At 31.6% G+C, this 16751-nt stretch overlaps 1 protein-coding gene across 1 annotated transcript in view; it reads left to right on the forward strand.

Annotated features, from left to right (window-relative positions):
- The window catches only part of blw (ATP synthase subunit alpha blw, mitochondrial), a 29723-nt gene extending 26611 nt beyond the window's left edge, over positions 1 to 3112 (forward strand). The window contains exon 11 of the mRNA XM_075360646.1: positions 2128 to 3112. Coding sequence (XP_075216761.1) covers positions 2128 to 2239 — 112 coding nt within the window. The 3' untranslated portion in view covers positions 2240 to 3112. The remainder of the gene's footprint in view (positions 1 to 2127) is intronic.
- Positions 3113 to 16751: the final 13639 nt, after the last annotated feature.

Raw genomic sequence — 16751 nt, forward strand, 5'->3', positions numbered from 1 at the left:
TTGGCATAAGTCATTTGTTTGGACAGGAAGGTCTAAACAAATGACTGTTTGGACACTGTACTGTTTTTTAAGACAACAGAGGGATACTGCGTACAGTACTTGTTAGTGGAATACTTGTAATTGTGGATATATATGCTGAGACTGAAAAAATTTAGCATACTGTTCAGAATAAAAGATGGGAGAAGCTGTTTAATGGAATTAACTTTCTGCATGACATCACTCGCCTTCATACTGGAATAAAAACAATTGTAGAATTAAAATTAACCTGTTTGGGAAATGTGGAGGGATCTACTGTACAGTTTTATACTTGCTGTAAAGTTTTAATAATTTTTTTTTCTATATTTAAAACTGGCTTGCATTGCAGAGGTTTAAAAATTAACTGACAGTGGGATTTTTTTGAAGATTGAAAATTTAAGCTAATATAAAAAATATGAAAAAATGTAATGTAGCAGTTAAGGGCAACTATATGGAACATTAATACATACATGTACATATTTTTATATAATAAAATTTGTGTGTTGTGTATGTTGTATCAAAATGGCTAAATAAAAAATAAAATAAAGATTACATTTTTATCTGTGTATATTATCTGGAGCTTGAGCATTAGTAAATTTGTACTGAGGAGGAATTTTCACATTTAATAATGTGACAATTTATTGTCATATTGACAATTCTCAGATTTTGTTCATATGTACAAGTATTAGACTTCTTCAGAAAAACTTTTTATTTACAATTCAATTATACATGGACTCTATAACCTTTGAAATAGTTCCCTTTGGAAGCCATGCAACGTTTCAAATGGTTTTCCCATTCTTCATAGCAGTGTTGGAACTCAGAAACCAGAATATATCCTTCAGATGGTCAGTTACATTTTTTTTTTAATGTTTTCTACATTCCAAAATGGTGTCTTTTGAGATGTTTTTTTAAAGTCTGGTACAGGAAAACGTCACAGGGACTCAAGTCAGGTGAATAAGGTGGTTGAGGAACTACAGGAATGTTTTTCTTTGCCAAAAACTCATTAATTGAGAGTGCAGTGTTACAAGGTGCATTGTCATGATGCAGCATCCAGTTGTGTTTGATGGCTGGTCTCGCATGGGCAACTCTTTTCTGCAGTCTTTCAAGAATTTCTCTGTAAATATATTGATTTACAGTCTGTCCTGTAGGCAAAAACTCCTAATGGATACTGCCATTACTATTGAAGAAACAAATTAGCATGGATTTGATTTGCTCATTTTGCTTGTTTGGGACGTGGTGAGTTTGAAGTGTGCCACTCCTTGCTCTGGTATTTTGTTTGTGGGTTGTACTCAAGTATCCAAGATTCATCACAAGTAATAACATTTTCTTCAGGATAAGTTTCAATTCGCCCTAGAAGATTGCGCGGCACACTTCCAGTCTGTTGTTTTTCTGTTCAACAGTGAGGGTTTTTGGGACCAATTTACACAAACTTTTTGACGGACAGTGGTATAGTTCAAATTCAATTGTTCTGCAATCATTCGGACAGTCAATTGCCATTCGTACTGTATCAAGTCTCTGATTCGCTCTACATTGTTGTCACTTTTTATTAACGGTCTTAACTGATTCCCAGCCATCTGAAAATGCTTTAAACCACCTAAAACTTTGGCTCATAACATGTCATCTCCGTATGCTCTTTTTCAATTTTGAAGAAATTTCAGTAGCATTCTCGGAATTTCACACAAAACTTAATTGCACAACGTTGCTCATAATTAGTATCACTCATTTTTGTAATGCACAACAAAAACTTGTTTCACGAAAAGTTTGTTTACATCTCACTTAACAATAATAGACTAAAAATATTAATACCTAATATAAATCAGCTGTTCATATAACTATATGTTTAATAGTAACTTTTCAGTGTTGCCACTTTGACTGAAAATAAATTAATCTCATTACTTTATTTACACACCTCATATATAAATATATATATATATATATATATATAGATTATATTAAATAAAAGAGAATAATTGGAAGTATATTTTTACCTAACTGAACTGGTTTCTAGAGTCAGATTGTAGTTAAAATTTGTATTATAATTTTTGATTATTATTAAGTATTACAGATTGTAGTATAATTTTTTTATTAAGCGATTATACATTTTTTTTCTAGGTCACAGCACAGTGATATATTAAAGAGCATTGCAAGTGAAGGAAAAATTACTGACGCTACTGATGCTAGTTTGAAGAATATTGTTACAACCTTCCTAAGCACCTTTTCATAAACTGTGCTAATAATAATACCATTATTTTATTGTACAAATAAAATAATACCAGTATATAACAATTAGTTACATTTATTCATTCAATATTAACAGAAATATCACTTATGTAAATTTATAATGTTAACATTGATTATTACGACAGGTACAAATAACTACTCATTATTTTTCCTGAAACATTTTTTTAAATATATTTACCTAACCTGAGTCAATGTGGATGGCCATTTCATCCGAGTACAAAGACAAATGCAAAGTAATTTTATTTTATGGTTAGCACATAGTGCAAAAAACAAGTAATGCTGAATAAACAAAATAAAAATGAAAGGTCAGTTTGTAAATGATCAGCCGTGTTCTTACCATTGATCAGTTTGTATTTTGTCTGTATGAGTGGTTATTTGTACCTGTCAATAATTATTATAACAATGAATTTACGTATATGATATTTCTGTTAATATTGAATAAAGGTGAATTGCACATAACTAATTGTTATGTGTTATTATGTATCTCTTGTTTTGTTAAATTAAAGAGGATTATGTTATAATTAGTCTGATTACTTCATTTATAACTAATTGGTATAAAATATTTTTTTATTAATGTTTTAAACATTGTTTTTTTTTGTTAAATATCCTTTGATTATTAACTTTATATACACAGCAACACTATTCTGAAGAAGTAATTATGGCTTTTTATTAAAGATTTGTCGTATTATTTGTAAAGTATTTTTATCTTGTAGTTCTACAATATAAAGTAGTGTGGTGAAAATATCCTCTTGAATTAATAACGTATAGTAATTTATTTACATTGGTCTCCTGTTCACCTCTGTAATACATGTATATAAGCATATATGGTTTTTATATTAAAATCCACTTCAAGCTATGACAGACTTATTATTTGTACATTAAACCTAATTTGTTCCTAATTTATTTTTTCTTTTAAACACCTCTGGGGCAATGGAAACCACCGCTAGGCATCTTGTTAGTCACCCTTGGGTATTGTGGCAGTTCACTCCCCCCTCCCCTGTATTTGTCCTCTACTGGACTTGGTCCTGTCGGAGTCCCCCTGCATCATGAGGTCAATCTGACCTCTTGTTCAGGATGGCTGAAAAACCCCTTGGTGGGAAAGCTGCCCTTAATGACTCTGGGTATGTATTTCACACACCCTTCGCCCTGTACCTTCCCATACACCCTCAAGGGTCCCATGCCATCCTTGGGTGTGCCCTGACTCTCCCCCTCCCCCCACTTGTGTATGTGGATGAGCCCAGGTATCTTAGGCTTGAGGGCTACCTTCTGGCCCTATTCGTGGCCACATTTTGAGCCCAGTTTAGCAATACTTCATATCTTTTTTTCCTATTTAGCCTCCAGGAATTACCATTCACTTATTAAAAAGGATGAATGAGGATGATATGTATGAGAGTAAATGAAATGTAGTCTTGTACAGTCTCAGTTCGACCATTCCTGAGATGTGTGGTTAATTAAAACTTGCCAAAGAACACCAATATCCATGATCTGGTATTCAAATCCATGTAAAAGTGACTGCCTTTACTAGTACTTGAACACTGGAACTCTTGCCTTCCAAATCAGCTGATTTGGGAAGACGCATTCACCACTAGATCAACCTAGTGGATTTAATAGTGGCTTACCTAACTCCCAACTTCTTTTGTAAAATGGGATTTTGTATATAAAGATTAGCCCAAATGATGTTCTCATTGTTTGCATATACATGTAAATAAAACTAAACATTATTAAGAAAAAGAATTAGGATCAAGTAAATTGTTTCATGAATGAACCTAGTACTCTCATTAAATGACACTATTCTGAATTTGAAGGGTGTAATTCTTCAACATAAGGCCTTAATTTGCAAATTTTAGTGGCCATTGGCAGGTTGAAGAAGATGCTAACCTGTTGAAACCCAGTTGCCAAAAGTCATTACCCAGAGATTGCATCAATGTGAGTTCTAAAATCCAATATTAACTTATCCAGCCATATACGTTAACATATGTATTGGTTGCATAACAATTCCATTGTCACAAGATCATGTCTGATTTGTAATTTTATATCATCATGCAGATGATATATTATATATACAGACATGTAGATCATTTGTCTTAGTTGTCCTGGAATAGAATTAGTAGGAAATTACTAATGTAATTGCTTAAGGAGATGATTTTACCACAAGTAAGACTTTAAAAATGTGATCCACTGTACATAAAAAACTAAACTTATCTTCCTAGTACTTTATTGACTATACTCTTAGTGTAGTCAAAAATTTCAGTTTCAGTGTTAGGATATAAATAATACTCATTAGTGGAGTTGTATTGGTGGTAGTAGAGACTGTCATTTTCAATATGTAGTTAAATAACACTTCACAATTTGTTACCTTAGACAGGCTCTACTTTATTTGGTCTCATTTGTTAATACTGGAATTGTAGTTATGTTCTTGGCTACAGACACTTTCTCATTTTGAATTGAATAAATAATGATTGATTCATAATGAAATACCTCATAAAATGTAGGGTCAACTTCTAAACTTAGAGAATTTGGCTAAAGTGAAAAATTTTGATTTAAACAACATGAGAATTAATCCTATTAATAAAAATTTAGCCATCTTAAAGAAGTAACTGATATAAGTTATAGTATAGTATAGGTGCAGCATACTTAGAAGATTTTAACAATGTACTCCACTAATCATTCACAATGCAGTGGACTAACATCTGACACAATGTTCACAGTACATTGTATGTCTAATTATAGAGTATAATATAGGTGCGGCAGAAGTAACTCCCACATTTTCAAGGTTAATTTAAAAATAACTAAAAAAATCATATACTTACTGTATTGCTGCATCCCTTATGTGATCTAGATTTTGAGGACAATGTAAAAGATTCTATTAGTATCTCTCCAGAAAGAAATCACAAGGTTTCAAATCTGGTGACTGTGCGGGCCACTCAATGTCACCTTGCAAAGAGATTACATGACCAGGAAACATGTCTCAAAACTGAAGTAAGTCAAAGTGTGATCTGTGGCTCCCTGTCCTGTTGGAATCAAACATTTGCTGGATCTTCAAGTTCATGTAATTTAGGCTGCAGAAAGCTCTTGTATCTCTCTACGTATCAATCTGAGGTCACAGGAACCGTGACTTGTCTTAATAAAAAAGTAAGGGGCCCCATATGCAATTTGTTCTATTGCACACCAGTCACGTGTGACTGTGCAGCGGTTTTTGATGAGGTTTGTCTCAGCCCAGTAAAGAAAATTTTGTTTGTTTACACTGGCAAAGACATAGAAATGTGCTTCATTGCTAAACAGCTGCAGGAGGGACTGCTGCCAAAATTTATTTAACAAACTTTTACGAAGCTGTCAGTCTTTCTATCTTAATTCTCACATGAGTATTATTGTATAGGAGTGAATTTAAGTTCCCTGTGTATAATTCTTTGTAATCTGATCAGAAATCCCAAGGGAAGTTGTCTATTTAGTGCGGAACATGTTGGAAATTGCTTGATGGATGATTTTACCACCTGCTCATTGCTAGATTGAGGTTTTCTTTTCTATATTGGTGTACTTGTATGGAGATTAGAAACCCATTGCAAAATTGACAGGCCAAAGCATGTACGAAAGACTCGCTGAATTGAGATTACAGGTTCATTGTTTTTGATAAATACTTCAGCAACAAAACCATGATGTTCTTCTATCCAAGCCATGATAGTGACTAAAAATGGCAGGACTGCCGTTAACATTAGATTCTACGGATCCCAACACTTAAAAGTGTGGTAGGCATTTCTGGCACACTGTGTATAAGAAAATAACTAATGTTTGACATTGTATTAGGGCTGAATGACTTTCATATGTTCAGAGGGAAGGTAGTGGTTCTTAGAAACATGGTATTAAGAGTTTCTGGCAAAATGCAGATACAGACATGTCATACTGTACTGTGAGAAAGATTCCTTATGTTTTAAAATTTGAGTGTATTAGTGGTTGGGTATATTTACACACTAAAAGTGTAGTTTGTAAGTTTCAAATTCAACAATGTTTATAAATAGTAGCTTTTATTTATGTGCAAAAGTAAAAAAAAAATTTATTGCAGTAAATGCGTCAGAACTGGATATCTGGTTTTAGTTAAACCTTGAAAACATAATATAAAATCTCTATTTTTTGCCTCCCCTGTGAACCGATTTGCTAAAAAATGAATAAGGTTCTTCTTGTTGAAGACTAGTTGATGTAAATCTATTGAATGAGTTTGCAAGAATGTCTGGTATTATGTAGCTACAGGTTATATATGTGCGTGGTGTTTCTGTGTATTTTATGTTTATTAAATTCCTCCAGACATTATTAACATAGAATGGTTGCAAATGGATGATGAAAGTCAGCATGTGTAGTGATGTGACGTGTGTTGGTTTTTAAATTATTTTATGTTATCATCCACAAAATTTAGTTGTTTGTCCAAGTATTTTGTTGAGGTGAGCTATGTTTTTATTTTCAATTTAGCAAAACGTAAACATAAAAAAGTATACAAAATGTTTCTTTTTATCTTAAATTTTTTTCTTCTAAAATAGAGGTGAGGTATTTTTTAATAACATTTAGTAACTAAAGAGAGAGTTGAAATCTGTAGTTTTTAATAGTATTGTTTAGTTACTAAAAGTGAACTAATTTCTAGATAAGGGATAAGTTTATTGATCAATTTTATAACTAATTTATTATTTTACAGCAGATTTTTCTTAAAATTTTTGTTGTTTGGTAGAAACATTGGGACGTAGGTTTAAATATATCAAAAATGTGTGTATTCTTTGTAACGTGGTAAAAGTAAAAATTTCTTTTAATTTGTTAAAGAAAATTAAAATTAGATAACCGTAGTGTAGAAAGCAGTATTAAATTCATTGAGTTAAAAGTATTAAAAATGAACCCTTTCGGTGTTTAGCCTACATTAATTAAATTAGTTGATTTTTCCCTTCAGTGCTAAATTCACCTTTGTTTACAGTTGTAATTTTTTTTCATTTTGTTGCTTTATTTGGGTGTAGTTTAAATTAATAAAAATAACAGTCTGTCATGAGCTTATGAGATGTAGTATTGTCCAGATAATTGGCTGATAGTCTGATTGTTTTATTTTATTTTTTATTATTCCAGTAATCTTACATTGTTCTATGGGAGCGTATCAAATATTAATGAGACTATTTTTTAAAAAGTTTTATTTGGTGTAAACAAATAGCCATGCATACATGATTTTTCAATGTAATCTGCTTTGGAAATGCATTTTCCCCAGCGGATTGGAGGTTTTTGATCCTGGCATTGTAAAATGAAGAGGTTGTACCAGGAGCAAATTGTGCAAAAAGGCAAGCCTTCACTGCCGCATCATCCTCCTGGTGATTCTTCAACTGGCCCAAAAAGATGAAAATCACAGGGCTATAGGGTGGATGGTCAAATAGTCTCATCCAATTTTCTGCAAGTTAAGAGCTATAGTATATGGCCAAGTGTTGTCATGGTGGAGAGTTATGTCTCAGATTGGTTGGTTCATGTCTTGGAACGATAAGCAACCTTTTCCTCATTCAAAAGCTCACAGTAATCAGCATTTATTGTGCAATGCCCTTGTGCAAAACGCCTAGCTGAACAAAAAAAAACAGTTGCAAGCACCTTGCCAGCTGCCTCTTCCCCATTTCTCTGTCACTCTATAATGGCTTGTTTGAATTCGGGCGTGTAATGATGGACCAAGTTTTGTCGCAGGTGGGAATTTAATTCAAAAATGCATTCTCTTTTGCAGACAGTGCTGAAAGCTCTTGACAGACTTGCAAACGTCTCGTGTTCTACTGGCAAATGGTGATCATGTTCTTCATTTTCATTTCGTTGGCATCCTTCCTTGAACTCCTTATGCCAGGCAAATGCGCAAGCCCTTGATAGTGTTTGATCCCTGAACTGTGCAGTTGATCTTTGTGAAATTTCCACTGGTTTTATGCCTTCATGAGCGAAAAATTGATTGATAATACATTGTACGGTGGAAGGTTGCACCTGTCGCTCTGACATTGCAAGCAATATGGTTTTTTAAACTGAACACCGCCTGGTCACCCCAATCTTGACATCCCCACCAATGCATTTTAGAAGCTGCCATCTGTCCCTTCAAACTTAGCATCCAGAACGAAAAGTCTTGTTTATGTTTTGATCCACCCTCATATGTTTTTTTTCTAATCATTTTACATACTTTTTCATTTATTATATTGAGTTGCTACTACTGTAAAAAATTTTAGTTTTCTTATTTTAATTTGTATTAATTTATTTTTATATTACAAAAGTGGTTAAATTTCATTTTTTTTTAACTAGTGCTTATTTTGATATATTTTTTACTGTTTATTTCTGTGTAGTTGGAATTTGACTGTGCTTATAAAGGTAATTTAAAAATATATTTTGTTTTACAACAGCTAGAATTCAGTATTAAGAAAAATAAATATGGGGTTGTACTCAGTGTTTAAAAAAATAAATTTAAAAATTTATGTTTAAATTTTAAAATCTGTTTGAGATTGATCAAAAAAAGATTTAAACATAATAAATTGATTTCAAAACTAATTTCATAATTGTATTATAAAAAGCTTCTATTGAAAAATAAAGGTTTTAAAACTTAAAATGGCAAAAGCAAATCATTTGTTGAATGAAAATTCTGGTCTAACCAGTTCCACAGCAATCTTAGGTTTTTAAAATTCATACAATAAGATGATAGCTAGGTCAGTGTAATTCTTGGCATTTCCAAGGTTTGGACCAAAATAACATTACCTATGCATTTTGTAAAATGTTTTTATGTAATGGTGTATTCATTTTAGTATTATATGTGATGACCTCCGTGATGTGATCAGTAATTCTGATTGATTATTGAACATGTTCCACAGAATCTGTAACAAAAATGTACATTCATCAGAAGTCATTAGATGGATAAAAAAAATATGTGGAAAAAATCGGTTCAAACATGACTTTTTGACTTTTCACTTCTTTTTCAAACATTTTTTCACTTCTTACAGATTAATGATAATCTACTTATCCTTAAAAAGAAATATAGATTTTTAAATATATATTTTTTGTGGAAAACAGGACTACTCAATTTAAACATTTTTAGTGGTTCAAGTAGTTTATTTGCAAATCTTCAGTCACAGTAACAATAGTAATAGAGTGGCAAGCATTGTGGTCTCATAATCAAGAGGCGTCGGGTTTGATCTCCTTGTCATTTTTTTTTTTTTGTTACATGTACTCTTAAAATGCAGATGATTTGGAAAAATGCTATGCATTTTTTTGTAGATCATTAAGCTACAAATCTATGAACATGTTGGACTGGGGTCACAATAGGAATGTGATTAAAAAATAGATTTTGTTTTATAAACATTAAAATAAATTAGTTTATTTAATTATTATATTTGAACAAAATTGTATCGGTAAACATGAAATTCATTTGGTTTTCCAACCAGATTTTTATAAATATTCATCTATGTCATCAAATGGACAGACAAAAAATGTATGCATTCTTAAAAAATTTGGAAAAGAAGAAAAAATAAATTATATATATATATATATATTGGTGTGGTCTCTGTAAGGTTACTTCAAAATAAAACACCATCTGTGGTAGTATAAAAAAAAAAGCTTGGACTCTTACAAAAGACCTCTCAATTAGGAGACTTATGCCTGTCACTCAACTGTTGTGATTGTAGATAAACAAATAGTTATTTCAGAGCCTAGTTAGTTGGAAGCTGTCATTTTGGATTTAAATTAGGGGACCCCCTTCAACCATTCTACAAAGGGTAAACTGCTGGCTGAGCTGACTGCCTGCCTGCCTTTATTAGTTCTTGGGACTGATCTTAACATTAGTCAATTGTAAACAGTTTCAATATTACAAAATCAATGATTTTATGTACGAATAGTTATTTTAATGTTGAGTTATAAAAAAAATTTGTTACAGGACCTTTATAAGTTCAATAATATATGTTTGTGTAATTTACTGTTTTTCTTAGAAGCATTAATTTTTGTCATGTTTAAATCAATTATTTTTCATTCAAGAATCTGTTTCTGATTACTGCATTATCTGTTATGTGAAATTTAGGATTTCTTTGGTGCCTTCAGATTTAGCTAATAGCAACCATAAAAAATTTCTCTTCCTTGAATATTATTCTGTTTGAATGTTCTAAGTAAATTATCATCTAAATAAAAATTAGTGATTAATTTTGTTAGGAATTATGAAGCTCTTATAAAAATGTTCACATGTTTACAAGTGCCCACTACCCACTAGTGATTAATCAATGTAAAATTGCACACAATGTTAACTCTCATTATTTCCATATTGGAAAACTGCAGAATTAAGAAAAACTTTTAATTGTAATATATTTGCAATATTTTTTTCTATATATATATTTTTTTTTTTTTCTAAGAATTAATTGTCCACACAAAATAATTATTAAGGAAATACATTACTTTCTGAAATGACATTCATTTTTATGCCTTATAGATTTAAAAATGTTATTGCGATATAGTTCTTACAAAACTTGCAATAATTATGGTTGATCCTTGTTGTTTCAATGCATTGTGCACCATTATGTTGAAAAACCAACCACAGAATCGAAATCGCTTATCCAGTTTGCTATTTTATGCCCTGCAAATAAAATTTGTTGTGGCTAAAATAAGTGTACTGCCAAATATTACCACCCCATGTGATCTTTTTCTAAAACCAGAAAAACTTGTATCACAGGTTGAAGTGATGAAATTTTACATTATTTGGAGTATCATTGTATTTGTTAAATTTAGAACTATTCTATGAAAACTGGTAAACTTGTTCTAAGAAAGGAAATGAATGATTTTTAGTAACTGTACATCGTTAGTATTCATTATTGTTAAAATTTATGGTGCCTTGTTTGGCATTATACAACATTCAAATGCATTTTTTGTTTTTAATAAATAAATTACAATGCTAGATTTACAAGTTAAATTTATGAAAAAAATTTACCGTTTCCGTATTGCAAAACGATCAGCAATATAACGAGGTGTGATCAAAAAATACGGTGAATAAGTTTTTATTAATGAAAGTAATAAGGTTACATAGAATTCGATTTAATCTCCTTCAAAGTACTGTCCTTGGCTAGCAATGCACTTATCCCAACGTTATGACTGTAGGCATTTCTGGAAGGCGTCTTTTGGAAGGGCTTTCAGCTGCTCGGTCGTGGCCCTCTTAATGTCAGCAGTGGTGTCAAAATGTTTTTTTTTAAGCACAGTTTTAATTTTTGGGAAGAGCCAAAAGTCGCATGGTACTAAATCTGGTGAGTATGGCGGATGTGGACAGACAGGAACACTCTTTTCGGCCAAAAACTCGCGAATGAGAAGTGAGGTGTGACACGGTGCGTTGTCGTGGTGAAGAAGGAGGCCATTGGTCCATTTTTCTGGTCGCTTTCTTCGTACGTCGTTTCGCAAACGTTGCAGTATACCCTTATAAAATTCAGAGTTTACAGTTGTTCCCCTTGGAACGAACTCTGATCAAACTATGCCCTCACTATTGAAAAAAACAACGAGCATGACCTTGATGTTGGATTTTGACTGACGTGCCTTTTTAGGGCGAGGAGATGAACTGATTTTCCATTGGGAACTCTGCATTTTGGTCTCAGGGTCATAGCCATAGACCCAAATTTCATATCCAGTTACAATTTTGGCCATGAAGTCCAGATCTGCATGAAGACGACTCTTCAACTCCATGCAAATTGACACTCGATTTTCCTTCTGTTCATCACTCAAAAGTCTGGGAACAAATTTTACACTCACTCGTCTTTCATTAGTTAAAATGCTTTGAACGTACAAGATGTTAAGGTCTTCCGATAGCTTTCAAATAGTCATTCTCCTGTTTGAATGAACCATTGTTTCCACATTTTCAACTGTTTTTGAGGTTACTGGACGTCCCGCACGCTGCTCTTCTTCAACAGAATCATTTCCGTTTTTAAATCGATCATACCACTTGTACACAATCTTCAAAGTTACCACATTATCGCCATACACCGATTCTAACATTTTGTGAGCTTCTTTGGCACTCTTTTGCAGCTTAAAACAAAACTTAATGTTAATGCGTTGTTCAAAATCCATGTTGCACTACAGACATGATAAACACAACCTCACTCTAGTGGCTCTGGCAAGCTCGAACGTGTTATACAACTTGTCCCTGCCTGTCTGAGTTGATCATGCTATTTGACAAATTACAGCATATGGATGTAGCGTCGGCAGTTGCCGCTATAAAAATTCATTCACCGTATTTTTTTATCACACCTCGTATGTGTAAATAAAATAGCGTTTATGTTTGTTGCAATAACACATCCTGTTGAAGCTAATTTACAGATATCCATTTATCTAACAAACTAACATTAAATCACACACAACAGCAAAGACACTGTTATTATGCAAGTAGCATGTATATTACTTTAAATGCTGATTAATTATACTTGAAGCTATGATTTTAAACTTTACATGTAGTACTAAGTTGTGTATGTACGTACATACATTTATACTGCCCAAATTTTTTACGGTGTGATTGAATGATTAAATATTTTGTGTTGATTAGTATGAAAAATATTTGTATGAAGACCTTAATGAAAGCTTGAAGAGTCATTGTAGGAATCTGTATTACTAGACAAACAGTTTGATATCTCCCAAATTAAGCAGCATAGTTATAGAAGAGCAACATACAACAAATATAGGTGTAGCAAAATACACCAGTTGAATACAGTCCAAAACATGAATAAAAAGCTGACAGATTTTGACCCAAAATTAACCTTGGAATGCATAAATATACTGACACTGTAGATCTTGAAAAGTCAATTTTTAACATGGAGTGACATGTTTAAAATGTATAGGAATCTAGAGTTGAAAGTATAGAGAAAGAAGTCATTTTAAATAAAATTATGGTTAATAGTTTTTTAGAGAAAGGTTATAATTTATTCCAGCAGCTAACTTTCATGGTGGAGTGTAGCATCTCTACCTTTCATCTCTTTGTTATGCATTCAAATCCTGGTTATTACATTTGGAAATTTTCATCTACTATATATAAATCCATTTCACAGCAAAAAAGCTACCATTACTAATTGGGTGTCAGCTTGTAGTTACTAGATGAATTTATAAATATAAAGTAGTGAATAAAAGATTTGAAAGAAAATGATAGTGACATAACTCAATGAAAAAGAAAAGCTATGATTTTTTAAACTCAAAATTAAATTTAAATTCATTAAAATGAATTTTCAACTTTTTTCATTTATTTTTCCTTTTTATGTAAACAACAGTGAGTAATTTTGTAAAGATTACTTCTGCCCCAAAGATATTTTTTATGAAGAATTTATTATAGAAAGAAGTATAGATGTAAAAATTATTATTTTTATTCATTAAATGTTTAATTCTTTTATTTGTGTGTTTTAATTAACATTTATTTCCTCTATTTAATTATTGATGTTAGAGGGGAAAAAAGGCTGGCAGCATTTGAAATGTGGAATGGAGGATACTGGAAAAAATTACATGGACAGAATGAAATAAGCTGGAAGCTAGAAGAAATGGAGAGAATGAATCGAAACCAATTCAGATCAAAAAAGCAAATTGACTGGGATTTATCGCAAGTGATTTTAAGTGAGATAAAGATCAGGTGAAGATGCAAGCAAGTTTGAACTAAATAATAAATTAGATAGCTTATCGGAAAGGAAGTAGGGGATCTGTTAATTATTCAAAACTTTAGTTAAAAGTAAGGGTTAAATGATGTACAAGGGAAGGGATCTGTCTCGGGGCCAATCACCTTATGATGATAATTCAGGAACTGTAATAAATTGATGAATATTCTCTATTTTGTTTTATTATTCCTCATTAGTTTTAACTCATTTGTTTGTCTAATCTTTTACATCTAATATTTGTCTTTGCCTTCATTTCTATACTAATCATTTTAGAGCATCACTGAATTCTAAAAAATTGGAGAAGTTATGAACATGACTTGAAATAGGAAGAGTAAGCCAACCATGCTACCTCTTTACAACTTTATTTAATATGTAATTGAACATATGATAAAAATCAAAGAATGAAGGGATCAGCATAGGAGGAAGGAAAATGGGGTTCACAGATGAGAAGTGGAAGATCAAGCACAGGATACTTAACTTATAATTTAAAATTGAAAACAAATTGTGCACAATGCGAGATGAAAATGAGTGTTCAGAAAATCAAAGCTATGAAGAAAGAAGGGGCAGCAAGTTGGTAAATATCAAACCAAAAGAAGTAAGAAGAGTACCCTTAGGTATGATGTGAACAGAACATTACAAAAGTGAAAATGGTTAAAGAAAAATCTAACAGAGAATAGAATTAACTGAAGGAATACTAACACTTGGAAGTTGCATCCACAAGTTCACAATACTCACACTAAAAAAATGATGTTTATAATCACTCCTGAATGACATCAAGTTTCTTAGAATGACTTCAAGTTCTGGAGAACTTGACACTCATTCTGTAAAAACACAGAATGGTAAGATAACACTGTAGTGATAATTAAGTATCTTGAATACTTCATTAGGTCAGTACATCAGAAGTCTAGAGGTAAGTTGAAACTATTAACATAAACCTTCATCATAAGACAAATGCCTGAAGTTCTTTCCTAAGAACTTCCTAGCTAAAAGCTTCCTAGATTTGTATATATTATGCAACTTGCTTCTGACAATACATCTCATTGTTGAATAGCTATTTATAATTTAATTTTAATGAGGGTTATTTACATGTAAAATATGTGGCATTTAGTAAAGTTGAGCTTGAATAAACATATCTAACTAGTTGTGAATAGTATGTAAATCGATTTGTAAATTTAATGTTGATGCCTGGCTATACAGCTTGGTGTCTTCTGTGGTAATTGCTACACCATTCCTTTGTCAAAAATATGTTAAATTTTTTATAAAAATAAAGTTTATAAAGTTTTTTAAAAAAGTTTATGATATAAATATTCTGAGGGCTGTCACTGTAGTTGTTATGTAAACTAGAAAGAGCTTCCCTGCATTTTACAAAGAATTTTCTGTTTGCAAAAAGGCCTTAATCAAATTTAAAATTGGTTCTAGGATGATATGTTTAAGCCACAAATAGTCTTTCATGAGGTACTCTATTGAAATCTGTTCAAAATTAAGATAAATAATGTGAACAGGGTATCCAGTCAATAGCCTGAACTACATCATAAAGATTTATTGGTAAATTTGAAATCTTTGTTGTACCAGTTATAAAGCTGAATCGAGATATAGTAATCTGTGGCAAATTTGAAGATGTGTTTTGGCATTCTTTCTAAAATTTTGCATATAACAGTTGATACACTAAGACGATAATAAGAAGTCCACTTCTCCCTTTCTTATAAACAAGGAGTACATTACTGATTAAATCAACCACTGCTGCAGGAATTGACCATGGAACAATTGTTGTCCATAAGAGGTTACACAAGATTGTCCACACAACAGGTGAATGAATACCATCATTGGATAATGGAGCATTATCAAACTATTTTAGAGCTTTAAGTATCAGGGGTAAAAACTAATGCCTCAACAGTATTTGAAATGTGACTACTAATTGATAGGCTCTGTAAATTTGGGTTAAGTCAAGAGTAAAGACCTTATTAGCACATTAGACAATGTGCTAAATGGTCCCATTATTACTTTCAATAAATTGGATGCTAAATTTCTGGGTAATTCTTTTATTTACAGATTTTTACAAGTACTTATTGTTAACAAGTACAACATTGTTAATATAGTCAGCTTTGAACATATTACATTTTAATTTTTACTAATATCAAATTTTTCCTCATGTTAATTGCTGATCTGCACTATTGTTAATTTGTAATTAATGGTTTTGTTTTTTACATTTTATCTGCTCAGTTCATCTATGATGAACTATATCATACAAAAAGTATGATATGGATTCCAAGATTCATTTATTGCTCTGATATTTTTTATCCAGTATCTAACTTATGATTTATTTGGGCTACTGAAGAGATAATTATATATCTTGACCAACATGGAATCTCTGTAGTTTAGCCCATTGCTGTATTTGTATACCAACTAGATTCAACATGCTAACATTCCATGACATGTGAGAGATTGTTACATTTATTTTCATAAACCAAAGGACAAAACATTTTTCCATAATAAAAACTTATTATAGCATTATGACCATTACACATCTTACTTGCTGAAAATCAAAATCAGTTATGGCTATTATAAATTTGAATTGTATCATAAAGATAAAAACTTAGGAGACCTTGGCAAACGTAAAATCATTTAAAAGCTAACTTATGAAATTTTAATGGAAGTTTCATCAGATCAATAAAGTATGGTTGATCTGTATGATGCTTGTTCATTTACAAGTAGAAAGTTGCTTTCATAAAATTTACAAATGTAGTAAATTTGATATAATGGAGTTAAGGTTGTGATATGTGTATGGTTGTGGATAATATATTTGTGAGTCTTGTTTTCTTAAGAAGTGATATGCTAAGATTGATTTGGTGTATTGCTTATACTCATGTTCTTTGTACC

The sequence above is a fragment of the Lycorma delicatula genome, chromosome 3 (genome assembly GCF_047948215.1).
Source record: "Lycorma delicatula isolate Av1 chromosome 3, ASM4794821v1, whole genome shotgun sequence".
In the NCBI taxonomy this organism is placed as follows: Eukaryota; Metazoa; Arthropoda; class Insecta; order Hemiptera; family Fulgoridae; genus Lycorma; species Lycorma delicatula.